This window comes from Saccopteryx leptura, chromosome 3 (genome assembly GCF_036850995.1).
Source record: "Saccopteryx leptura isolate mSacLep1 chromosome 3, mSacLep1_pri_phased_curated, whole genome shotgun sequence".
Classification (NCBI taxonomy): domain Eukaryota; kingdom Metazoa; phylum Chordata; class Mammalia; order Chiroptera; family Emballonuridae; genus Saccopteryx; species Saccopteryx leptura.
Genome location: NC_089505.1, coordinates 60138150 through 60163988, shown reverse-complemented (window position 1 = coordinate 60163988; position 25839 = coordinate 60138150). Strand labels below are relative to the sequence as shown.

At 53.5% G+C, this 25839-nt stretch overlaps 1 protein-coding gene across 2 annotated transcripts; it reads right to left on the bottom strand.

Annotated features, from left to right (window-relative positions):
• Positions 1–2127: 2127 nt before the first annotated feature.
• On the bottom strand, positions 2128–25053 carry ATP1A3 (ATPase Na+/K+ transporting subunit alpha 3). 2 transcript variants are annotated; one of them, XM_066373636.1, is made up of 23 exons: positions 24901–25053; positions 21011–21139; positions 20848–20907; positions 20529–20732; positions 19458–19571; positions 19225–19359; positions 18198–18315; positions 17435–17703; positions 15109–15307; positions 14922–15031; positions 14707–14841; positions 11880–12072; positions 11420–11595; positions 11200–11336; positions 10737–10887; positions 10456–10624; positions 5593–5747; positions 5392–5515; positions 4390–4535; positions 3713–3843; positions 3267–3368; positions 2818–2909; positions 2128–2515 (listed from the first exon to the last, which is right to left on the bottom strand). In XM_066373636.1, exons 1-23 carry the CDS (start codon positions 24904–24906, stop codon positions 2487–2489), a joined length of 3084 nt encoding a protein of 1027 aa, XP_066229733.1. In that variant the 5' UTR covers positions 24907–25053; the 3' UTR covers positions 2128–2486. The 2 variants fall into 2 exon arrangements, with proteins under 2 accessions (XP_066229733.1, XP_066229734.1); XM_066373637.1 differs by having other exon boundaries at positions 21011–21100.
• Between the last annotated feature and the right edge of the window lie 786 nt (positions 25054–25839).

Below are 25839 nucleotides of genomic sequence, written 5' to 3'. Positions count from 1 at the left end.
GCAGCAGGGGTCACCAGTGAAAGAGCCCCAAGAGGAAAATAAACACAGGGGAGGAGAGAGCTGGAGGCAGAGGTCCAGCAGCTGCCTCCTCCCTTGGCAACCTTGGGACATTTGTGTTTGACTTTTGTTATGAGAGTTACTGGTTTCCTTGTAGGAACTCAGTGAATGTGATTTTACTCCATAACCCACCAGTACTTGTTCTGAGCAGAGGACATAATGGGCAAAGGCCTGGAAATATCGAATAGCTTGGGCCATGGACGTCCAGAGGCAAGAACACTGTTGGACCCTCTGATCAAGGCATGGGAGCAACTTTGAATAAGGAGTTTGGGGAGAAGATGGGGCCTTGTCCCAGAGGCAGTATGGGAGATGGAGAGTTACAACAGGTATTGTGGGAGATAGGGCCCTAAGGCAGAGAGACATGCTGTGAAATACAGAAGGATCCCTGAGACAAGAGGATAGTAGGAGATCAGGTCCTTGAGAAAGGGGGCCTATGGCAGGTGAGCCTTGTATTAGGGGCATGGGGGGAGATGATGGGGGCACCTGAGCAGACTGTGGGAGACGGGCCTTGCTGCATGGTCCCTTTAGTCTGAGATCTCCTTCTTGCCTCTTGATCCCCAAAGGAAGAAGAGCTGAGAGGGTAAGAAGGCCTTAACATAGACAACCAGAAACCTGGGTTATATCCCTGCTGTGTGACTTCAAGAAAGCCCCTGCCCTGTCTGGGCTTCTAATTGTCCACTTGTCTATGGGAGCATTTCTTACCCTGTGCCAGTGAATAAAGTAGTTTCTACAGCCTCCCTCGGAGTGGTCCAGGCTCATACAACCCCTACCCCTCCGATTCACGCACTCCTTCAGCTTTTGTCTCGTGCATTGGGCATGTGCACACTCACAGCTGTGAACTCTCAGCATCCTGCCCCAGCGTCCCCTCTAACTCACGTCTCTGAGCTGGGCCAAGAAGGCTGCCTCGAGGGAAGTGGTATGGCTGCCTAAACAGAATGGCTAAAACTCAAAGGACTGACAATAACTGGAACTTTCATGCACTGCTGGAATGCAGAATGACTCAAGAGCTTTGGAAAAGGTCTGACTGTTTCAATTAAAGCTAAACACAGTTCATCCCATGACCAGCAGTCCCACTGCTAGGCATGTGCCCAACAGATATATACATGTGTCATTACTAGAATGTTCCTGTTCCTAGCAGCACCAATTGCACCAACTGTAATAGCCCCCAAAGTGGAAATGACCCAAATGTCCATCAACTGAACAGATAAATTATGTTATAGCCACACAGTAGCATACTACACAACAATAAAAAGAGTGAGCTACCAATACATATGACAATGTGGGTGACTCATAGACATGATGCTGGGAACAGGAAGTCAGACACACAGACACATGCAGTAAGATTTCATTTATACAAAGTCTAAAAACAGGCACAACTAATGGATGGTGACAGAAACAGATCAGTGGTTGCCTCTGGAAGGGGGCTGACCTGAGGGGCATAAGGGAACTTTCCAGGGGGACAGAAATGTTCTGTACCTTGATCTGGGTGGATGCAATTTTTAAAAATTGTTGAGCTGTGTCTTTAAGATTTGTGCACTTCACTGTATTAAAGTTTATTTCAATAAAAAGAGAGAAAATAGCACAGTGACTTAGAGCTCGGACAGCTTCTACACATCCCAGATTTGTCACCTCTCAGCTGTGTGACCTTGAGCAAGTCACTTTCCCTTTCTATGCCTCATGCCTATGAAGATTAAATGAGCTTATACACATAGAGTGCTTAGAAAAGGGCCGAACACAGAGTGGATGCTCAATGAATCGCTACCGTCATCATTGTCATGGTTGTCACTATCATCCCCTCCCTGGGGTCCTACTCCAAGATGAGAGGATCCAGTCTGATTCTCTCCCCGACCTGTTCCAATCCCATAATCCCATCTCCTGGTGAATTCAAGCTGCTTTTACTCTAACTTTAGTTTGGTCTAAAACTCCACGATTCGATGACCCTGAGATTCTGTGACCCCCAAGCTGGTGCCAGTCTATGTTCCTGGTGTTGTGTGAACCCCAGCCAGGTGTGCCAGCACGGGGGACTCCATCCCACCACACCTCTGGTCCAGAAAGCAAGTACAACGCACACACCCTTCTCCCCACTGATATATTTGATCATTTTCCAGAACCAGAGATGGCATCAGCCGGGGTTGGGGGGACATTGCGGGGGAGTAAAAAAGAGCCCAGGGAGGGAGCTGGGAAGTAGGGGTGAGGAGAAAAAGAGGAATAGAGACACAGAAAAGAGAGAGGCAGGGGCAGGGGAGAGAAGCTAGCCAGAGTCGGGGAGAGAGGGAGGAGTCGAGAGATACTTTGAGGGGGTGGGGCCAAGGTGGGAGCCAAAGGGAGAGAAGGCCCCTCCCCCCAAGAATACAAAATGGGAGGGACTGGAGGGGGCTGTCCTGGGCTTCGGGGTCAGGGAAGAGATGAATGAGGTGGTGGGGTTGAGGTCAGTAGTAGGTTTCCTTCTCCACCCAACCTGGAGAGGAAAGAAACAGACACACAGAGAGACAGGAATTGGAGAGAAGCACATAGAAAAAGAGAGCGAGCGACACAGAAACCAAAAAGGACAGTGACACACAGCAGGACAGAGAGGCAGCCCGGAGAGACAAGGAGGGGAGTTGGGAAGGGAAGGGAGAGACAACAGAGAAGGAGGCGAGGAGACAGAGAGTGAGGTTAGCGTCGGGCCAGTCACCACGGTGCTGCCCCGCCCCGCCCCCGGCCCTGTCCGCCCTCGGTACCCCCCTCTGCCCCCCACCCTCGGCCCAGTCAGCCCCTCACCCCCGGGGTTCCTGCGCAGGATGAGCTTGCGGATTTCGTCATAGACGAAGATGAGGAAGCTGTAGGGGAAGGCACAGAACCACCAGCTGGGCCTGCAGAGACCAGACAACAGCAGGGCGTCAGTGTGGGGCCGAAACGGAGACAACAGACAGTCGCGGAAGACACGAAGGGCCATGCTGAGGGGGCATTCTCCCTTGATCCCTCCTGTCCACCAGTGAGGGGTACCTGGACCATGGCTGCAGGCTAGGGTCGCCCGAGCACCCACTGTGAGGACGTCCCACAGGGGCGGGGAGGGGGGAGGATTAGTGGATCAGAATGGAGACTACAGTCGGGGACACAGAGAAGGGGGTTCCAAGAGACACCAAGAGAAGTGTGGCCTGCGAGGAGGTCCCACTGGGAAGGCTCCCCAAAGCCCACGGAGGGGTCCTAGAGCGGTGCGGGGCACTCACTTGAGAGGGTACATGCGAAGGGCCACGTCCATGCCAGGGCAGTAGGACAGGAAAGCAGCCAGGGCCGTCTCTTCAAACAACCCGAAGATCAGGATCTTGTTCCTGGAGGCACAGACAGGGCTCGACCCAGGCAACCCTAACCAACCCCCAGCGACAGAGCACACTCAAAGGCAGACGGAGAGACAGACGCGGAGACATGGGGATAAAGACAAAAAGAGAGGCAGAGACAGATTCAGGGACATGGTGACATGAAGACAAATACAGAAAGACGGAGACAGCAACACACAGGAAGGGACATGAAAAGGTGAAGCAGGTCTGGAGAGGGACCCGGCAACATACCACACACACACACACACACACACACACACACACACACGAGAGACAATCCCAGGCAAAACACAGAAACAGAGCCCCAGGGGAGGACAGACTCGCAGCGCAGCCCTCACTTCATGCCCTGCTGAAAGACCGAGTTCCTGCGGGTCTTGCAGATGATCAGGTCAGCCCACTGGACGACCACGATGCTCACAAAGAAGGCCGTGTGGCACGTGAACTCCACCACTTTCCTCTGCTCGTATGTCTGCAAAAGCCGGGACCAGTATGCAGGATGGCAGTCAGCGTGGCCGTGGCCTGGCCTCCAGGCTCCTTGTCTGTCTGAACCCCAGGCTAAGCAGGGACTCCACCCCAAAGGGGTCCCCCAGGACCTCAGAAATGTCTCCCCTCTTAGGCTCACAGCCCCATGGGAAGAGCCAGGGATGTACTAGTAAGAAGAGGTTAATGGCGACCTCAGTCGTCAATCAGGGACCAAGGACCATGTCTGGCATGGAGGGAAGTGGGAGGTCGAAGACCCTGTGGGCCCCTGAGGGGATAGACACCAGTGAACTTAGAAGGGACAGACAGAAACAGGAAAGAAGGAAGTGAAGGTGTCTCACCTGGTGCGGCAGTGTGGCCAGAGGACACTAGGCCCATGACAAGCTGGGCGTAGAGCACCGAGAGGCTCTGCATGCCCAGTGAGGGTCCTGACATGGACCCAGGACTAGAGGGGCCATTGTAGGAAGCAGAAGAGCTTGCCTAGGGGATGCTGATTGGGAGTCCTCGCCACGCTGTGGGGCCCAGCCCCACTCACCCACTGCTGCCCATAGCTGTCCTCAAGGTCATTGACAGTGCGGTCATCCCAGTTCAACCGGATGCCCACCAGGTTGCCAGGCAAGAAACCATTTTCTGCCAGGATCACAAAGTAGGAGAAGAAGCCACCGAGAGCCTGGATCATTCCTGGGAGGAGGAGAGAAGGAAGATGAGTGGCTCAGGTGGGGACTGACAGCCAGCCCCCTGCACTTCTGGAATCCCTTAAAACCCCGACCAGGAGAAGAATGGGCCATCTTAGTCCTCTTGCCTAAACATCATCCAGGGCCAGGCTCCCAGTGGGCAGTCTGGTGGTGAGTGCCTGTGATGGGTCATCTGGAACAGAAGCCTTAGGCAGAGGGCTCCCCCAGACGGATAACTTGGTGGCTCTCTCCCACCTGACCCAGAACACCTGAACATCAGGAAGTCCTGAGGACAGTTAGGATTGAGTCTTATAGGCCCCTGTATGCAGGAATGACCTCCCCAGACTTCTGACCACCAGAGTGAAGCCTCTGCTTACTGGGACTCTCCCAGTGATGGGGAACTCAGCGCTTCTAGTGCTCTGCACACATCACTTCCAGCGGCAGGTTGAAGAGGAGGCAGAGAGAAATGCAAAGGGGTTCACTTCTGCCTCATAAAGCTTCACAGGCTGATCTTAACCTTCCCATCATGGAGGTGGGGAGAACCAGCGACCTCAGCATTTCCAGGTCGACGCTTTATCCACTGCGCCACCAGAGGTGGGGAGAGCAGTAGGCGCTGGAGTGGCCATCCTGGGGCCAATCCCGACCTGCCACTCAGTGTGCTATGTGCTCTCCAGATGCGCCCTCTCCAGGCCTGTCCTCCACCTGTGCCAGCACCACGTTGGTGACCACCCTCATCGGTAAGTCACTCCTTCCAAACCTCCTGCACCAAGACCTATGAGGTTTTGGGTGCCCACAATGAGCCAGGCACTGTTCTAGGTCCTGGGCATCTTGCCATAGTCAAGGCAGGGTCCCCAGGTCCTCACCAATCTGCCCATAGGCCATGCTGATGAGCCTCTCGTTAACCAGCTTGTCAGTGCGTGGATTCCTGGGCTGTCTCTTCATGATGTCACTCTCAGCAGCCTCATACGCCAATGAGATGGCCGGAACCTGAGCAGGAGAGGCCAGGTGAGCCAGGGAGTGAGGGACCTTGCTCTCCAGGGCCCTGGGAGTGGCTGGGGGCTCACCATGTCAGTGCCCAGATCAATGCAGAGGATGGTAATGGTGCCCAGAGGCAGCGGGATGTTGGCCATGATGAACAGCAGGAAGGGTGTGATCTCAGGGATGTTGCTGGTAAGGGTGTAGGCGATGGACTTCTTCAGGTTGTCAAAGATCAGGCGGCCTGTGGCAGGGACAGGTTCAGACCTCAGGTGTCCACACCACGGCACCCTATTCCCTCTGCCCCCTCCCTGCCCAGTTCATGTGTCCTTTTTCTTTTCCGTTATTATTTTATTTTTTAAGATTTTGTTTATTGACTTAGAGCATAGACAGAGAGAAAAGGGGGAGGAGCAGGAAGCATCAACTCATAGTAGTTGCTCCCCATACATGCCCTGACCAGGCAAGCCTGGGATTTCAAACTGGTGAGTGACCTCAGCATTCCAGGCCGATGCTCTATCCACTGTGCCACCACAGGTCAGGCCACACGTCCTTTCTAGTTCATCCCCATCTACCTGTCTCCACAAATGTCCAGCCACATTGCTTTTTGCAACTGTTCTTGAAATACAACCTAGCCTGACCTGTGGTGGCACAGTGGATAAAGCATTGACCTAGAATGCTGAGGTCACCGTTTCGAAACCCTGGGCTTGCCTGGTCAAGGCACATATGGGAGCTGATGTTTCCTGCTCTCCGCCTCTCCTTTTCTCTCTCTCTCTCCTCTTTAAAATGAATACAAAAAATAAAAATAAAAAATACAACCTCTCTGGAAGACTGTTTGGCAGTTTCTATTAAAATTAAGCATTCCCTTCCCTATTGACCCAGTAATCTTGCTCCTAGGTTTACACCCAAGAGATATTAGTGCTATGTTCACCAAAAAGCAAGTGGAAGTGCTCACTGAAAGATAAAATGGCTACTCAGCTGCCATCTTGAGAACAATCCAAACCCAAAGGAGGGAGGACTTGCTTACTTAGAAACCAAGCCCAGACCTCCCTTACAGCCAGATGCTGATAAGGGACAGTTGAGTCAAAGTGCAAACAATTTTGAGGAACTGTAGTGCTGCTCCAGTCCACAAAGGAAAACTGTCTTGCACCAGTGGAGGCAGCAACACCAGCTGCTTTTGCCCAAGGCCCTTTGACAGGCCTATGTAACCCCTGCCCTTCTCTAGGTGCTGACACCCTTTGCTGGTCTCAGCCCACTTGCACCCAAGTGTTTTTCAAATTAATTTTCCTTTATGAACACATCAGCCTAGTGTTTTTGGTTTGGCCAGTGGTTTTTTTTTGTTGTTTGTTTGTTTTTTTAAGGCACACTCTTAGGTAAGAGGTGCTTTTTTTAAAATTTATTTTTATTCATTTTTAGAGAGGAGAGGGAGAGACAAAGAGAGAGAGAGAGAGAGAGAGGAGAGACAGAAAGAGAGAAGGGGGGAGCTGGAAGCATCAACTCCCATATGTGCCTTGACCAGGCAAGCCCAGGGTTTCGAACCGGCAACCTCAGCATTTCCAGGTCGACGCTTTATCCACTGCGCCACCACAGGTCAGGCTGGCCAGTGGTTTTTGCTTTTCACTTACTATATAGCATTAGTCACAATAGCAGAAACCAAAACCAACCCCAATGTCTGTCAACAGGGGAGTGGGTAAATAAACTGGTCCATCCACATAATGCAGGAGTTGGGAAACTTTTTGGCTGAGAGAGCCATGAACACCACATATTTTAAAATGTAATTCCGTGAGAGCCATACAACAACCCATGTACCTTACGCATTATCCAGTAAAAATTTGGTGTTGTCCCAGAGGACAGCTGTGATTAGCTCCAGCCACCCGCAACCATGAACATGAGCAGTAGGAAATGAATGGATTGTAATACATGAGGTTTTATATTTTTAACATTATTATTATTTTTATTAAAGATTTGTCTGCGAGCCATCAAAAGAGCCACACCTGGCTCACGAGCTATAGGTTCCCGACCCCTGACATAATGGAATACTACTCAGCAAGGAAATGGAACAAGCTATGTCACACCCAACTTCGGATGAATCTCACAGCTATTACGTTGAGTGAAAAAAGCCATGATTCCATTTAGAGGATTTGAAAGTGGTCTATGGCCCAAGCCAGTGACTCAGTGAATACAGCATCAGCCCAGTGCATGGGCATCCCAGGTTTGATTCCCGGTCAGGGCACACAGGAGAAGTGACCATCTGGTTCTCTCCCCTCCCTCTCCCTTTCCCCCTTCTCTATCTTCCTTTCCTGCAGCCAGTGACTCAACTGGTTTGAGTGTCAGCCCCAGGCACAGAGGATAACTTGGTTGGTCTAAGCCAGTGGTTGGCAAACTCATTAGTCAACAGTACAAATATCAGCCAAATATCAATAGTACAACGATTGAAATTTCTTTTGAGAGCCAAGTTTTTTAAACTTAAACTATATAGGTAGGTACATTCACTTATTGAGGTAGCGCCCACATGTGGTATTTTGTGGAAGAGCCACACTCAAGGTTTCAAAGAGCCACGTGTGGCTCACGAGCCGTAGTTTGTCAACCAGAGGTCTAAGCACATCAGCCTCAGATGTTAAAAATAGCTCGGTACTCAAGCATTGGTTCCAGACAGGGTGCCGGCTGGATCCTGGTCAGGGCGGATGTGGGAGTCTGCCTCACTATCTCCCTTCCTCTCACCTAAAGAAAACCCAAAACTGATCTATGGTGCCAAAAGTCAAGGTAGTGGTTATTTCTGGGAGAGAGTACACAGACTGGAGGGCACCTGACAAATCCTTAATGGAGAACTGGAAATGCTCCTCAGTCAGAGTCTGGTGGGTGCATAGATGTGTACATGTGTAAAAATCACTGAGCTAGAAAAGAAAAATAATAATAATTGAGCTGCCCACCTTACTATAAATATAGAAATTCAATCTGTACAGTGTGGACAAAGTATAAAGAAACTAAAGATGACTCCAGCCAGCCCCTCCCTCCACTTTCTCTCAAGTGCTGAGAGACATGAGCAACAGGATATGTCGTTAAGAAGGAACAGAAAGGCAGGCCATACACAGGTATGGATGGTTCGATGACCTTTGTGTAAAAATAGGGGCTTAGGTGTTCACACCTGCTATTCCCTTTCCTCTAATACATGCACTGCTTTCCACAAACTAGTGTGGAAATATTTCATCCTAATATATATATATATATATATATTTTTTTTTTTTTTTTTTTTAAAGTGAGAGTAGGGGAGATAGTTAGACTACCACATGCGCCCTGACCAGGATCACTCAGCAACCTCTGTCTTGGGCTAATGCTCTGCCCATCTGGGGCCATGCTCACAACCAAGCTATTTTTAATGTCTGAAGCAGAGGCTCAACAAGAGCCATCCTCAGTGCCTGGGCCAACATGCTCAGATCAATCGAGCCATTGCTGCAGGAAGGGAAGAGAGAGAGAGAGAAAAGGGGGAGGCGAAGGGGTGAAGTAGATGGTCTCTTTTACTGTGTGCCCTGACCAGGAATCGAACCTGAGACATCCACATGCCAGGCCGATGCTCTACCACTGAGTCAACTGGTCAGGGTCTCATCTTCAAATATTTATGGATGAAACAAGGATGACTTAAATGTACTTTAACATGACCCAGAGTGTGTAGTAGGGGAGGAGAGTTGAAACAAGATCCTCATGAGCTGGTAGTGGTCAGAGCTAGGTGATGGTGACAGCAGGGTTCACTATGTCATTCACTCTGCCTTGGGGTATACCTGGAATTTTCCCCTCCTGGAAGTTAAACTGTTTTTGTCACTCCAGGAGGCCTTCCTTGTCCACCTTCTCTAGGTAGGAAAGATCCCCATTACTATCTGACATAGGGCCATGCTTGCTTTCTTAGCACTTGTTGCAATTTATAATTATGTATTTTTTTGTTTGTGAGCTTAAGGCTGTCTCTCCCAGCTCCCTGAGGGCAGGGAGCATGTCTGCTCAGGGCAGAGCATGTGTGCTCTGCACACAGCTATATCTCTAGCACCCCACATGATGCACAGGGTAGGATCCCAGTAAATGTCTAGAAAGTGTGAACACATGTATCCACGTGTGCATTGCATATGCATAGATATCTGGGCATGTAATAGAAGGTTAACCATGGTATCCTCTGGAAGTATAAGACAAAGGAAAAGGCACTTAATTTGTCATTTTGGGCTCAGCTTTCCTGTTTGAACGCTCTCTTCTGCATTATTTTTTATACTGGGGACACTGTAAATGGGGGAGAGAGAAACTGAAAAGAAATGCACCGCAGGGTGAACAGTGACTATTTCTGAATGGCAAGGTTCGGGTGATTCCAATTTTCTTCTTCATACTTTTCTACATTTTCTATAATCATCATGAATTATTTTGATGACTAGAATAAAGTTAAATGTGAACAAGCTTCATTACAATTTAGTAAATTGTGAATAAAATGGGAACAAGGCCCGTTAGGAGGCGGCACCTGGGCTGTGTGGTCTGGGCTCCCAGCACCCCCATTGCACTCACAGCTCCCTCACCCAGCCTCACCTTGGCACACTCAGCTTCCTCGACATGAAAACGCCAATGTGTTCCTGGGGACTTACCCGGGATCCCCGTCCACACCCTGACCCTGTGCTGGGTGAGGGGCTTCCTGAAGAACCCTTTGTTCTCATAGCTATACTTATGTCTTAAAAATGCTTCTGAATCTGCCCACCCCACTGGCCCTGTGCCAGACAACCCTGGGACCCAGGAGGGCATCAGTTCTGTCCACCCCCAGAAAGCCCCTGACCCCTGGTGGAAGACTGAAGGGAACAAGCTCAGGCTGCAGGAGCCCAGTGGGATCTGGGGTCTCCTCTCCGCACAACCCGCTGCAACACTGGCCTATTCCCCTCTCCCTTTCTGGCCTCATACAGGGACTCCAGTCTCCAGGCCACCTGGCTACTCACCTTCCTCCACACCTGTGACAATGGAGGCAAAGTTGTCATCCAGCAGAATCATGTCCGCTGCCTGCTTGGAGACGTCAGAGCCGGCAATGCCCATGGCCACCCCAATGTCAGCTTTCTTCAGAGCAGGGGAGTCATTCACGCCATCCCCAGTCACAGCCACGATGGCTCCCTGCAGGGACAGAAAGTGAGGAGGAAGCCCAGAGGCCCGGCCCCAGTGCGTTTCCTCATGGACCAGGAGTCCAGCCCTGACCCCTCCTGTGCGGGACCTTGCCCCGGCCCACCTGTCTCTGACAGCCTTCCACGATGATGAGCTTCTGCTGGGGGGATGTGCGGGCAAAGACGATCTCCGTGTGGTTCTGCAGGATCTCATCGATTTGCTCGGAGGTGAAGTCCTTGAGGTCAGTACCGTGGATCACACAGGCCTTAGCATCCCTGGGAAGAGCGAAGAGTAGTCAGGATGTATGGGGAGTAGTGCAGCACCTGATGGACAGAGAGCCAGGCAGACCAGACCAACAGACAGGAGAAGCAGCAGACCAGGCTCCAAAGCTGAGGCTTAGGGAGGCTCAATCCTCATTCAAGGTCACAGAGCACATGAGTAGCAAAGCAAAATGTGAAATGACACCAGCCTGCCAGTCCTCATGTGCGGAGGAGGAACAGGACCCAGGTGCTGAGTCAACAGAGGCCCAGAAGGAGGGGACCCGCTGCTGTCGGGGGGAGAAAGCTGAGCTGGCCGGTGGCACTCACCGGGGGTTGACCTGGCTGACTGGAATGTTGAGCCGCGCAGCAATGTCCTCCACAGTCTCGTTGCCCTCGGAGATGATGCCCACACCCTTGGCAATGGCCTTTGCCGTGATGGGGTGATCACCCGTGACCATGATGACCTGTGGGCATTGTTTGGGAAAGGTCTGGCCCCTGCACTGGCCCGTGAGGCACTGGCCCCGCCCCCGTCTGCCCCAGGCCACACCTTGATGCCAGCGCTGCGGCACTTGCCCACTGCATCGGGGACCGCTGCCCGGGGAGGGTCGATCATGGACATGAGGCCCACAAAGCAGAGGTTGTCTGTGGTGAAGTTCACATCATCGCAGTCGAAGGCAAAGCCCTTGGGGAACTGCTCCTCGGGCAGGTAGTAATGGCAGAAACCTGGGGGCAGAGTCAGTGTGGGCATGAGGGCTCCCGCCTCAGGCCTCGTGCCTCGGGCCCACAGCTCCTGGCCATCCAGTCCCAGCAGTCGCCTCCCAGTTAGCCAGACAGCCAACATTCATTTCCTAAAAATGCCATCCCCTCTCATTCCTTCATTCATTCACTCATTCACAGTGCATTCTGGGGGCCCTATTCTGAGCTGCCTCTGGGCAGCATTATGCTCTACCTTACTCCCAGAGATGACCCAGCCCTAACCACAACTCAGCCCCACCCGTGGTACACACCCAGCACACGCTCGCCCAGGCCACCGAGCTCCAGGTAGGCGTTCTGGAAGGCTTCCTTCATCTCCTCATCCAGTGGCTGCTCCTTGCCCTGCAGCAGGATGGTGGAGCAGCGGTCCAAGATGCGCTCAGGGGCACCCTTCATCACCAGCAGGTACCGGTTGTCATTGGGGTCCTCGGTCTCATGGATGGAGAGCTGTGGACAGAGCAGAGGGTGAGTGTGTGTGAGCTTCACAAGACCTAGAAACAGCCGGCACTCAGCAGAGACAGGACCCCCAGGCCCGCCCAGACCCCACGGGTGCCAAGACAGACAGCTCCCTCAGAGGGCGCTGTCTAAATCTTTACCTGAGAGATCATCTGTTTCTGAGACTGTCGCAGAGATCTCTGCTCACCCCTGCTTGTTTCTCCCACTCTGTCTCACAGATACTGCTGCTCCTCTGTGTTTCTTACAGAAATACTGGCTGTCTATAGAACTTGTGCCTCTTTCCCTGCCCTGTGCTTCCCCAATGCCTTCTCATCCCACATCTGACCCATCACCGAATCTGGTCGGCTCACCTGTGAAATACACTCAGATTCTGACCCCACCTCCCACCTCCAGGCCTCAGTCTAGCCACCACCATCTCTTATATGGAATATCACAGCCACCTCCACACTCACCGCCCATTTCAGCCTTCCCCACCCCAATGTATTTCCTCCTCACAGCAGCCAAGAGGATACTTTAAACAATGTGAGTTCATGGAAAATGGTGCAGCCACTTTGGAAAACAGTCTGGCAGCTCCCCAAAAGGTTATATGTAGAGTCATCATATGACCCAGTAATCCCTGGGTACCCCCAAGAGACATGAAAACTATGTCCACACAAAAGCTTGTAATGTGAATGTTTGCAGCAGTGTTGTTCATAGCAGCCACTATTGCCTGGTTAAGGCACATACGAGAAGCAACTATGAGACGATGCTTCCTGCTCCTCCCCCCCCTTTCTCTCTCTCTCTCCTCTCTCTAAAAATCAATAAATACAACCTTTTAAAAAAGAAAAGAAAAGAAACATTATGCTGAGGGAGAGAAGCCATATACTGGAGGATCCCACTTATGTGAAAAGTTCAGAATAGGCAAATCCATAGAGACAGAAAGTAGATTGGTGGTTGTCTAGGGCTTGGGGAGGGACGGGAGGTTGTGGACAGTAGCAGAGGAATGTGGGGTTTCTTTTTGATGTGGTAAAATTGCACTAATTGACATTATGCATTTTTTTTTTTGTATTTTTCTGAAGCTGGAAACGGGGAGAGACAGTCAGACAGACTCCCGCATGCGCCCAACCGGGATCCACCCGGCACGCCCACCAGGGGCAACGCTTTGCCCCTCTGGGGCATCGCTCTGCCGCGACCAGAGCCACTCTAGCGCCTGGGGCATAGGCCAAGGAGCCATCCCCAGCGCCCGGGCCATCTTTGCTCCAATGGAGCCTTGGCTGCGGGAGGGGAAGAGAGAGACAGAGAGGAAGGAGGGGGTGGGGGTGGAGAAGCAAATGGGCGCTTCTCCTATGTACCCTGGCCAGGAATCGAACCCGGGTCCCCCGCATGCCAGGCCGACGCTCTACCGCTGAGCCAACCGGCCAGGGCCGACATTATGCATTTTAAATAGATTATCTATGGTATGTAAATTATATCCCTCTAAAGCTCTTTAAAAATGTGAGCCTCCTTTCTGGCTGGATAGCTCAACTAATTAGAGCATCTTCTGGAAATGCAAAGGTTGCCAGTTCGATCCCCAGTGTGGGTACATACAGGAACAGATTGATATTCCTGTTTCTCTCTCTTCTTTCCTCTCCTGCTAAAATCAATTTTTAAAAAAATGTGCAGGAATCCCGGGTTCGATTCCCGGCCAGGGCACACAGGAGAAGCGCCCATCTGCTTCTCCACCCCTCCCCCTCTCCTTCCTCTCTGTCTCTCTCTTCCCCTCCTGCAGCCGAGGCTCCACTGGAGCAAAGATGGCCCGGGCACTGAGGATGGCTCTGTGGCCTCTGCCTCAGGCTCTAGAATGGCTCTGGTTGCAACAAAGCGACACCCCAGAGAGGCAGAGTATCGCCCCCTGGTGGGCATGCCGGGTGGATCCCGGTCGGGCGCATGTGGTAGTCTGTCTGACTGCCTCTCCATTTCCAGCTTCGGAAAAATGAAAAAAAAAAATGTGAGCCCTCTGCTCAGAGCTCTCCTGTAGCGCATGCCGCCCTCAGAGTCTCATCCAAGTTCTGTCCTCGGCCCACAAGGCCTGACAGGACCCGGCCCATCATTCACCGCCATCAGCTCACACCACACTCCCTGGTTTACTGCCCTGACACACTGGCTGCCTGGCTTTTTTCAAACACAGCAACACACACTGCCTCAAGGCCTTTGTACATAGTGTGCCCACTGCCTGGAACACTCCCCCTGGTTCCCACTCTCAGCACAATGACCTGCAGATATAGTTCGTATTTCCTTGGGCCTTTGTCACTGTTTTCTAGCACTGTAGCTTAAGTTCATTGAGAGGGACTTCACTCACTGCCTGACATGTGCTGGTTGCTCAAATGCCACTTTGAATAAATGAGAGAGATCCCCAGCTGGCTTCCTCTCTGCTGCAGGAAGATCTTTACTCCTCCGCTTCTGCTCTGGCAGAGACCTCACCCTCACTCGGCTGTGTTCCTCTCCCCAGCAGGTGGATATTATTATTCCCATTTTACAAATGGGAAACCCAAAGCTGTGTCAAGATCAGTAACTCCACGAAAGCAGGAAGGCAGTGAGGTGGAGCTGACCGCTAGGGCATCACAGAGGAAGCGAGGTCCAGGCTGTTCTCACGAGAGCCCCCAGTACCTGGTATTTGTTAGTGGAGTTAAAAGGGATCTCAGCAACTTTCTTGTTACGTTCCCGCATCAGCTTCACGGAGCCAGAGGACAACTCGATGCACTTCAACAGGGCCGACTCGGAGGCATCACCGGCCACATCCCTCTGGGGAGAGAGGGCTGTCAGGGCAGAGCAGCAGGGGTGGGCACGGGCAGGGCGAAGGCCAGGTGGGCAGACGGACCCACCTTGAGCACAGGAATGTTATCCTGACCACCCTTGAAGACGGCCCGATTGCAGAGTCCGGCAATGTGGGACAGAGCTACCCAGGTGTGCGAGCTCTTGTCGAACGAGGTCCCTGAAGGAGGCACGTGTCACAGCTGGGGACATCTTGGGGCCAGGCTCCCTTGGTCCCTGTCTGGGCCCCACCCTCACCTGACTGGTCCTCAGTGGTGTCAGCCTCATGAATCTGGTTGTCAAACCACATGTGGGCAACCGTCATGCGGTTCTGGGTGAGGGTCCCTGTCTTGTCTGAGCAGATGGTGGACGTGGAACCCAGGGTCTCTACAGCCTCCAGGTTTTTCACAAGGCAGTTCTTCCGTGCCATGCGCTTGGCAGTCAGTGTCAGACACACCTGCGGGCGCACAAGGACCGGCAAGATACAGTGAGAGCCAGGTGGCAGGGTTGGACCAGCAACATGAGTGACAACAACCCAACTGCCCAGCCCAGGGAGAATCCTGGGGGGCCTGAAAAGAGAATGCTGTCACCCAGCGAGTCTACTCCAAGGTACAAACCAACAGAAACATGTGTCTCAAAGATACGTCCTGAAATGTTCAAAGCAGCAGCATTTATAGTAGTTCCGAAATACAAACAACCCAAATGTTCACTAATAGTAAAAGGGACAAATCAGTTGTGGAATACTGTAAAGATGGAGCGCCGCATGGCAACGCGACAGAGCAAGCGACTGCTGCAGACAACGGCAGGATGAAGTTCAAAACCGAAGTTTAGCAGGAGCCAGAAACAAGTTCACACTGAATTATTCCAAATGACCTGAGGGGTTGGGGGAGGGGCTAGATAAGGTCTTGGGAGTTTCTGGGGGAACTTGAGCCTGGTGCAGCTGATGTGGGTGCGTTGCATCTGCCCATACTGTCAGGCTGTACGTTCATATGTGCAGAGCTGTGTGTATATTGCATGTCAATGAAAGCCTTTGTCCTAGACCTAGAGTAACTCTGAATATGCTAAATGGGAAACTCTGCCTGCTGATATATTATGTAAAAGAACCAAGGGGCAGACTGGTATTCCTAGGGTGGTCCCTTCTACATCTGTTAAAAGCTCTTAGTAATGCTGCAATATGCCCCCACCTGTCGGGAGGAGAGCAGAGAGCGGACTTTAGCGATTGGGCTGACAGCTGGGCAGTGGAAAGGGGACTGTTGTTTTATTTTAAAACTATTTTAATGTATTGTTTAAATTTTCTACCACTGGGGTGTACTTAAATTTGTAAGTTAACTTTAAAAAGTGATAGGGCCTAACCAGCTGGTGGCGCAGTGGATAGAGCATTGGACTGGGATACAGAGAGCTCATGTTCAAACCCTGAGGTCACCGGCTTGAGAACGGACTCATCTGGTTTGAGCAAGGCTCACCAGCTTGAGCCCAAGGTCACTGGCTTAAGCAAGGGGTCACTGTAGACCCCCAGTCAAGGCACATATGAGAAAGCAATCAATGAACAACTAAGGAGACTAAGGAGCCACAGTGAAGAATGAATGCTTCTCATCTCTCTCCCTTCCTGTCTGTCCCTATCTGTTTCTCTCTCTGTTTCTGTCACATACACACACAAAAAAGTGATAGGACTGTAAGCCTTTTATGCCTTGTAGTGTTTCTCAAGATTTTTGTTTGTTTGTTTTGTTAATGAGGATCTCTGAGTCCCAGAACACTCCTCATTTAAGATCTAGGAGACTTACCTGACCAGTCGGTGGCACAGTGGAGATAGAGCATCAGCCTAGGATGCAGAAGACTCAGGTGCAAATCCCTGAGCACCCTGGCTTGAGCACAGGCTCATCCAGCTTGAGCATGGGATCACAGACATGACCCCATGGTTGCTGGCTTGAGCCTAGAGGTCTCTGGCTTGAAGCCCAAGGTCACTGGCTTAAGCAAGGGGTCACTGGCTTGGCTGAGATACCCCCAGTCAAGGCACATATGAGAAAGCAATCAATGAACTAAGGTGCCATAACAAAGAATTGATGCTTCTTGTCTCTTTCCCTTCCTGTCTCTCTGATACTATCTGTCTCATTAAAATAAACAAATAAATAAGATCATCAGCCTGACCTGTGGTAGTGCAGTGGGTAAAGCGTCGACCTGGAACACTGAGGTCGCAATGCTGAGGTCGCCAGTTTGAAACCCCAGGCTTGCCTGATGAAAGCACATATTGATGCTTTCTGCTCCTCCCCCCCTTCCCTCTCTCTGCCTCTCTCTCTCTCTCTCTCTGTCCCCTCTCTCTAAAGTGAATAAATAAAATCTAAAACCAAATAAATATAATTAAATTAAAAAAAAAAAACCACCTCCCTCACACTCAGGAGTCCATCCACACCCAGACCCTCCTCCCTCAGACATGAGAGTCTGAACCCTCTCTCCCAGGACTCAGGGGTCTGTCCCCAGTGCTCTCCTCCCTCAGACCCAGTAGTATGGGGTCCTTCTCCCTCAGACCCCAGGGGTCTGGACCCCCACGCCTTCCTCCCCAGACCCACTGTAAGGGTCTGAGCCTTACAGTGACAGTGGCCAGCAGACCCTCTGGGACATTGGCCACGATAATGCCGATGAGGAAGATGACAGCCTCAAGCCAGGTATATCCGAGAATGAGGGAGAGAACGAAGAAGGAGACACCCAGGAAGACAGCCACACCAGTGATGAGCTGGATGAAGTGTTCAATCTCGATGGCAATAGGTGTCTTGCCCACCTCCAGCCCTGAAGCCAGGGTGGCGATGCGGCCCATGACAGTACGATCCCCTGTGGCCACCACCACGCCCCGAGCTGTGCCTGTGGGGCCAGAAGGGATTAGGCTGAGTGGGGGGGGAGCTCAGTGAGGTTCAGAGGGACCTGAATCCTTGAAGCATGACCCTCTGTCTACCAGTGGTAATCAACCTGGTCCCTACCGCCCACTAGTGGGCGTTCCAGCTTTCATGGTGGGCGGTAGCTGAGCAACCAAAGTATAAATAAAAAGATAGATTTAACTATAGTAAGTTGTTTAATAAAGATTTATTCTGCCAAACTTAGCGAAAATCCGACATAAAGTACTTGGTAACTAATTATTATTATATGCTTTAACTTACTGTAACTCTGCTTTATAAATTTTATAAAGTAAAGTTACTTCCCTACTTTATAAATCACCATTACTGTGGAACCAGTGGGCAGTTAGAAATTTTTACTACTAACAGAGATACAAAAGTGGGTGGTAGGTATAAAAAGGTTGACTACCCCTGGTCTAGACCAACCCTGCCCAAACCGGGTGTCCCCACTGTGCCCCACCTCACCTTCCACACAGTTGGTGGAAAAGAAGGTGATGTTCCGAGTTTCCAAGGGGTTGTCATGTGTGCAGTCGGGAGAGCGGGTCTGGGGTTCTGATTCACCCGTCAGGGAGGAATTGTCCACCTGGGGGTGGGCGCAGAGGGGAGAGGGCTTAGTCCTGGGCCTGGAATCAGGAGCCATTTATCTAGAGGAGACTGGGGCTGAAGCCTGTGTCCCTTGAGATCACAACTAGAAGCCTGGGTGGGTGAGTAGTGTTTGAAAGGCCAGAGGTTGGGCTCCTGTAGATGAGGAGGGTAGAGGGCTTCCTGCTAAGGTCTAACAACTTACAGGTCTGAGTGAGGAGGGGCTGGGGGCACGGACTCCCGGGTCTGAGGGGGGAGGGGTGGGAGCTTGACTCTTGGTCTGAGGGGAGAGGGGGTGGGGGGCTGGACTACCAGGTCTGAAGGAGGAGGGATGGGGGGCTGGACTCCCGGGTGTGAGGGAGGAGGGGGGGGGGGGATTGGACTCCTGGGTCTGAAGGAGGAGGGATGGGGGGCTGGACTCCCGGGTCTGAGGGAGGAGGGGCTGGGGGCCCGGACTCCCAAGTCTGAGGGGGGAGGGGTGGGAGCTTGACTCTTGGTCTGAGGGGAGAGGGGGTGGGGGGCTGGACTACCAGGTCTGAGGGAGGAGGGATGGGGGGCTGGACTCCCGGGTGTGAGGGAGGAGGGGGTGGGGGGCTGGACTCCTGGGTGTGAGGGAGGAGGGATGGGGGGCTGGACTCCCGGGTGTGAGGGAGGAGGGGGTGGGGGGCTGGACTCCCGGGTGTGAGGGAGGAGGGGGTGGGGGGCTGGACTCCCGGGTGTGAGGGAGGAGGGGGTGGGGGGCTGGACTCCCGGGTGTGAGGGAGGAGGGGGGTGGGGGGCTGGACTCCCGGGTGTGAGGGAGGAGGGGGTGGGGGGCTGGACTCCCGGGTGTGAGGGAGGAGGGGGTGGGGGGATTGGACTCCTGGGTCTGAGGGAGGAGGCAGAGCTGGGCCCCAGGCTCCAGGCCCACCTTGCAGCCGTGGGCTGAGATAATCCGTAGGTCTGCTGGGACTCGGTCTCCACCCTTGATCTCCACCAGGTCCCCGACCACCACCTCCTCAGCATTCACCTGCATCTTCTCACCTTCCCGGATCACCAGGGCTTGCTGGGTGGGACAGAAAAGAGTCACCTCCAGGACTCTCTCTGTCTGGGGTCACTTGGCATGGCCCCCACCCTCCTGGCCCCTTTCCGGGCACCACTCACCTGGGGAACCATGTTCTTGAAGGACTCCATGATCTTGGAGCTCTTGGCTTCCTGGTAGTAGGAGAAGCAGCCGGTGATGATGACCACGGCTGCCAGCACAATGCCCAGGTACAGCTGCAGGGAGATGCAGGCTCACAGCTGCCCAGGAGCCAGCCCCCAGCCCCACCCTGAGTTTGTGGAATATGGGAAGGGAGCTTTGTGCCAGTGGGGGTCTATAACTGTGTGCCTGAGTCTCTCTAGTCTGTGTGTCTGCCTGCCTATCTGTGTTTGAGTTCCTCTTTCTAGTATGGGTGTGTTTAGGTGTCAGGGTCTGTCCATCTCTCTATCTTGTGTGCCTGTCTGTCTGTCTGCCTATGTTAGAGAATCTGGGGGTGTGCTATCATCTGTCTGAGTCTCTGTATGTGAATTTCTGTCTGTCTGTCTTCCTGTTTAGGTTTTAATTTCTGAGAATATTGTCTACCTGTGCTTGATCCTCATGTCTGTCTGCTTGCAACTCTGCATGTGTTTGAGTTCCTGTGTCTGTCTTTCCATCAGTCGATCCAGCTGTCTGTACCTGTATGCCTGAACTAGGTGGTCGCATGGCTGTGTCCAAACGTGACTACAATGACTCTGCATGTGTGTGTACAAGTGCATGTGTATGCATGCAAGGGTCCATATGTAATTAATGTCTGGGTCTGTGTTTATGGGCGTGTTGTCTGTGAGCCCACGTCCCCGTGTGTCCACTGTGTTGGGCGGATGGGCCCTGAGAGATCTGTAGGTGGGTATGCCTGGGACTCTATAGGCTCGTACTCTCTCTGTGGGTATTTTTCAGCCCATGACCACCTGGTAGTGTTTGTCTCCAAGGACGTTGAGATCACACAGTCTTGGGATGGAGCCCCAGCTTACAGGTCCTGCTGTGTGATCTTGGGTAAGTTACTTGGCCTGTCTGAGCCTCAGTTTTCCTTGTACCTTCTCTAGTTCTTTCATGGGATGACTGTGAAAGTTAGATGAGAAAAGAGGGGAGTGGGCTTCAAAAAGTAAAAAAGGATGGGGAAAAGTGCCTCTGTGCAGAGCAAGGTGGAGGGCACTCACGTTGTCCCCAGAGGGATCGTCCTCGGTGCCCGCCTGAATGCCGTAGGCCAGGAAGCAGAGAATGGCCCCGATCCACAGCAGGATGGAGAAGCCCCCAAAGAGCTGGCGGCAGAACTTGACCCACTCTGGAGTGGTAGGCGGCGGCGTGAGTGCATTGGGCCCGTCCCGGGCCAGGATCTCCTGGGCTTTGCTGTGGGTCAGACCCTGGGGGACACAGGACTCACACAGAACCCTCCCTGACCAGCCCTGGAACCCCCACACTTCACGAGCATCTTGGGCCATAGGCCCAGCCCCAGCCTTTCCTTTCGGGCCCCCGCACCTGCACACAGTCCGTGTTGTATTTCCGGCAGACCTCTTCCACTGACATCTTGTGCTCTGTCTGAGGAACAGGAGTTTGGGGGGAGGCAGGTGAATGTCGAGGCTCCCAGGGGTGGGGCAGGGCCTGCTCGGGGACACTGTGAGGTGCTGAGGGAGGGGCTTACCATAGCCACCTCCTTCTTGAGGTCATCCAAGTCCCGGCGATCCTTAGTGCCCTTGCTCTTCTTGGGCGAGCCCTTGTCATCTTTCTTGTCCTGCGAGGTGGCGACACGATAGCTGTCAGAGCCACCAGACTGCGGGCGAGAAGGGATTACAGGGGGACACCGGCCCTCCGAACCTAATCTCACCCTGTCCTGGGCCTGTGGGCAGGGGCTTGGCTCAGGGGTCTTGGTCTGTTTCTGGGTGGGTTTCCCTCTGGCTCTGGGTGTCTCTCAAACCTGTGTCTTGTCTCTGCCAACTGGCCTTACTGTTTCTGGCTCCATGTATCACTGTCCCTGGGGGTCTCCATCTGAGTCAGTTGGCACTTCTCTCTCCCTCTCTGCCTATATCTGTGGGTTGCTCCCCTTCTGTCTCTATGGGGTTTTTTAAAAATACTGATTTTATTTATTTTAGAGTGAGACGAAGGGAGAGAGAGAGACAGGGACATCAATCTGTTCCCCTATATGCCCTGACTGAGAATTGAACTGGCAACCTCTATGCTTTGGAATGATGCTCTAACCAACCAAGCTATCTGGCCAGGGCTCTATGGGTCTTTATATCTCTGTGTGTCTCCTTCTGTCTCTTTCTCCCCCTCCCTGGGCCTGTCCAACCTTCCAAGTGTCTGTCTCTTGCTATGTCTGTCTGTCTCTCTCAATCTGTGTGGGCCTCTGTTTCTGCCTGTCTTGTTCTGTTTTGTCTCCCTGTCCTATTTCTTTATCTCTTCATCTCTGTATCTCTGTGGCTGTTTCTATGCCTGATCTCTCTCCCTCATCACTTAATGTGTCTTTCTGTCTGTGTGCCTCTGAGTCTCTCTGCCTGTGTCTATGATTTTTCTTTCCCTCTGCTCTTTGGCTCTTTCTGTCTCTCTGTCTCTCGTACAATGTCTATCTCCATCTCTTGAACTATCTCTGCTGAGTCCAGCTGAGTTTGTCTCCCTGGGATCCTCCAAGTTGGTGTGTTGGGACTTTAGATTGTCTCTGTGGGGCAGTATTTTCTGTCTCTGCATCCTTCACCATCCAATCTCTGCCTCTCTGTCTTGAGTCTCTGTCTTCATCTCTCAAGCAATCTCTATGATGCTGTGTCTCTCCCTGTCTGTCTCTCACTGTCTCACTCTACAATCTTTCTCTCTGTCCCTGTCCCTGTCTCTGTGTCCATCTCAGCACCTCTGTGTCCATCTAGCCCCAGCTCTGCAGCACGTTGCTCTCCCTGTCTTCTCCGCCTGTCTCTTCCACTGGGCCTCACTCCCTAGCCCGTGGATGTCTCAGTCTCTGTCTCTCCGAGAACCCATCAAATCTTGTGAGCCAGTCATTCCTGAGTGCCTTGACTGACAAGCTATGGAGTCTGGCCTCTCTCCTGAGGGATGGTGGGAGCCAAGGACAGGCTGAAACAGGAGGCCTCTGGAGGACAAAGTGGGAGCTGGCTGGGATTTGGGGTACAGACGAGCAAGAGGCAGAAGCCGTAGGCCTGGCTTGAGTAGATGGGGTATGACTGAAGTGCCAGTCTAGCAGTAGATGGGGAAAGCAGTGTCCTGAGATGGTGACAGGAGGGGTGGGAAGAGGCCAGGTGCCAGTAGAGGGCTGCTGACAGATCCCACGGGCCCAAGGCCAGGCCGGAATCCCAGGCTCAGTGAGGCTCAGCGATAATCTCCTCGTGACCTTGGAGAGGGCTGAGCTGCCTGCTGTCTGCTCCCAGACCAGAGGCTGAGCTAAGGGGCTACTGGGAGCGGCTGCAGCCCAGGAGCCTCTAGGAGAGTAGCAGGGGGTGGGAGGGAGGCTTGGCCACGGGCCAACCCTGCAGCAGCACTGCGTCTGACACAGAAGCAGAGGCTTGGGGACAGTAAGGACACTCCTCCATCCCCTGTCCCGGGAGGAGACTCAGACCCATGGATGGGGAGATATGGAGATATAAGTTCATGAGGTCAAGGTAGAGATATGAAGGGAAGGCAAGGGGGAGAGATGAGGGCCTGGCACGAGTGGGGAAGGACACCGGCTACTCAGCCCTGAAGCCTTCTGGAAGCCTACGGAGCTGGCAGCTGGGTTCCTCTAAGGCTGAGGAGTGAGCCGTGGGCTCCTGGGTCTGAGGGAAAAGGGGGCTGTGACACCTTGGCTTTTGTTTGTCTATGCCATGACCAGACTCCCTTGAGGACAGGCTTCCATCTGCTGGAGGGGGAGCCAAGGCTTTCCCAATGAAGGCAGGAGGCCCAGGTGGGTGCGCTGTGGGGCAGGAGCGCCTCCAAAGGTAGGGGACACACCTGTCTTGCTGCAGCCCGCCTATGCGGCTCCTTGTGATTTTTCTCTCCAGAGCGTCTGTCCCCCCCCCGGCTCGCACAGCCTCTGGACCTTGGCCAGCCTGTCTCTTCCCTTCTTAGGGTGTCTGGGGCCTCACCACTGAGCATCTCTCCCTCGACCCCCCTGTAGCCCTCTGCCTCCTCTTCCATCATTCAGGCTGCCTCAGGTTGTGTCTGGATAGTAAATGTCTGTCCTTGGATAGCCTCATTTTGGCCTCAGTTTCTCTTTGTCTCTCTCTGTCTCATCCATGTCTCTCTGCCATGTGTCTGTCTCTTTGTCTCTGTATTTATCTCTTTCTCCCTGACTCTTTTAGAGCATCTCTCTGCCTCTGCATTTTTCTCTATTTTTCCATGCCTCTGCCTCTCTGTGTTTGCTTCCTGGGTCTGAGTGCCTCACTTCTCTTCTTGTTCCTTTTTTTCCTACATCCCCCCACCTCCAGTTCCTTCTTTAAGGCCTTTGGCGTCAGTCCTGTCCTCCATCTGCCCATGGCTTCCCCTCCCTCCATCCCAATTACCTGGAAGCATCAATGACTCCTATTTCCCCCTCCCTCTTTTCCTCATCCCCCCTTCAACCACCCCAGTGTACAGATCTGTAGCCCCATCCCCCACCTCCCTCCCTGGGCCTATCGGCCCTTAGCCTTCATCCGCCATCTTTCTCTCCATCCCTCATATTCCCTTTCCATTAGCATCTCCCATCCAGATCCTCTCTCTTCATCCTATCCAGCCCAACCCACCCGCCTCCTTCCCCTTGGCCCCTCCCCAGACACACAGGGAGGAATCCAGGGCTGCGGTGGGGGTCAGGTGGTCAGCCAGGAAAGGAGGCAGCATCTGCTGGAGAGACTTGCAGACAGACAAGGACACACGGACACTGAGACAAGGGCACAGCCTGGCATGCACCATACCCCCCACTACCACACATTTGCAAATGTTCGCCCTTAGCAAGGCACTCAGTCTCCCTGCCATGGTTCCGCTTCTCCCAGCCCCCAGTGTCTGCTCCCCCAGATTAGGGGCTAAGCACAAACCACAGCCCCAGGCCGCACTGCATTGCACTGCAGAGCACTCCCCTCCCAGGCCTGGAAGGAGAAAGAGAGGTCATCTGGTCCCCACCCGGCCAGTGAAGCAGAGGGGCTTTAACACCCTCAGACATGACACCAGGTAGCGGACACACCCAGACATGTTTGCTAAGAGTCATACACACACAACCCAGGCTACACAATCGCAAGCAGGCGGTGTTCCCAGGGCCTGACAGAGCCAGGAACTCACATGAGCGCACACACACGACTGAGCATCAGGGAAGGCAAAGATGCCACGGGCCGGTCCGTGCCCCGCGGACCCAGCACACAAAGACATACCAACATGCGCCACAGACCCCCGTGACCCAGGCAGCCCGCGCACACATGCAACCAGAGACACAACCACAAGCGCTGGCCGGGTCGGCGGGCTCACGGGGTCCCGCAGACCTGGCCCCAGAACGCAGGGGTCCCGGAGCCCCCACCCCCTGCACACCCCCAATGTCACCGGACCCACTGTGTCGCACACATGCACCGCACCGCTAGCCCGAACACCTACCCCCATCTTGGCGGCTTCGGGGGTCAGGGGCAGGCGCGCGGGGTGGGGGTCGGGGCAGGGGCCTTGGGGTGAGCTTAGGCGCGGGCTTGGGCTGGGGGCCTCTGCAACGCCCGCGCCTCGGTCCGCGCGTCTGTCCGGCGGTCCGCCCTACCGCACAGGGTCTGCAGCGGCTGCCGCCTCCGCCGCCTCATAAGCCCGCTCCCGCGGGGGGGCAGGGGGACCAGCGTCAGCCAATCAGGGGCGCCGCCGCCCTGACGGACAGCCCGCAGCCCTGCCCCCGGTACTGCAGCTGTCCTTCCCGCCCCCTGCCTCCGCTAAGGGGAAACGCTGCGGGAGGGGGGGGGGATCCCGGAGATCCTCGCGGTGAGGAACCTGGAGACCCTTGCAATGTGTGTGTGTGTGTGGGGGGGGGCCGCCTGCGAGGAGGGGGAACTGAGGGAGGGAGAAGCCCAGCATTCCCCTTATTGTGGAGGTGCGCTGCGGGAGGTGAACACCGGTGGGGGAAAGCCCGGTGAACCTCTGCAAGGAGGCAGGGGGCCCAAAGCACCTCTACATGCAGTGAGGCGGGAGAGGGAGCCTGAAGAGTGCGTAGGGTACTGCTCAGGAGGGGAAACTGGAGAAGACACAAGAGGGAAGAAAGACCCTCAGAAGGGGTGCTGAGGAGGGGGAAGGAGCCCCGAGGCCCCCTCATTGTATGTATTCCCCCTACCCAGAGCCATGGCACAGCCTCCCAATAAGACACAACTGCACAGCTACACAGGAGACACATCACAACCAGAAGGCCGCATTCAGCATCACACACATGCCCATCACCCAGGTAGCCCAGATACTGGGGACACACACATACACCACTCCATCATGCTCCACCAGTTTCACAATCACGGTACCCTCTCACACACACACACACACACACACACACACACACACACACTACACTAC

Bases quoted from the DNA above. Each gene is read 5' to 3' on its own strand.
- ATP1A3 (XM_066373636.1), bottom strand. The intron at 19,360-19,457 runs GTGAGTGGTGCC...TGTCCCACCCAG, and splicing joins TCAAGAACATGGTTCCCCAG to CAAGCCCTGGTGATCCGGGA. The intron at 12,073-14,706 runs GTACTGGGGGCT...CTCTGTCCACAG, and splicing joins ACTCCACTAACAAATACCAG to CTCTCCATCCATGAGACCGA.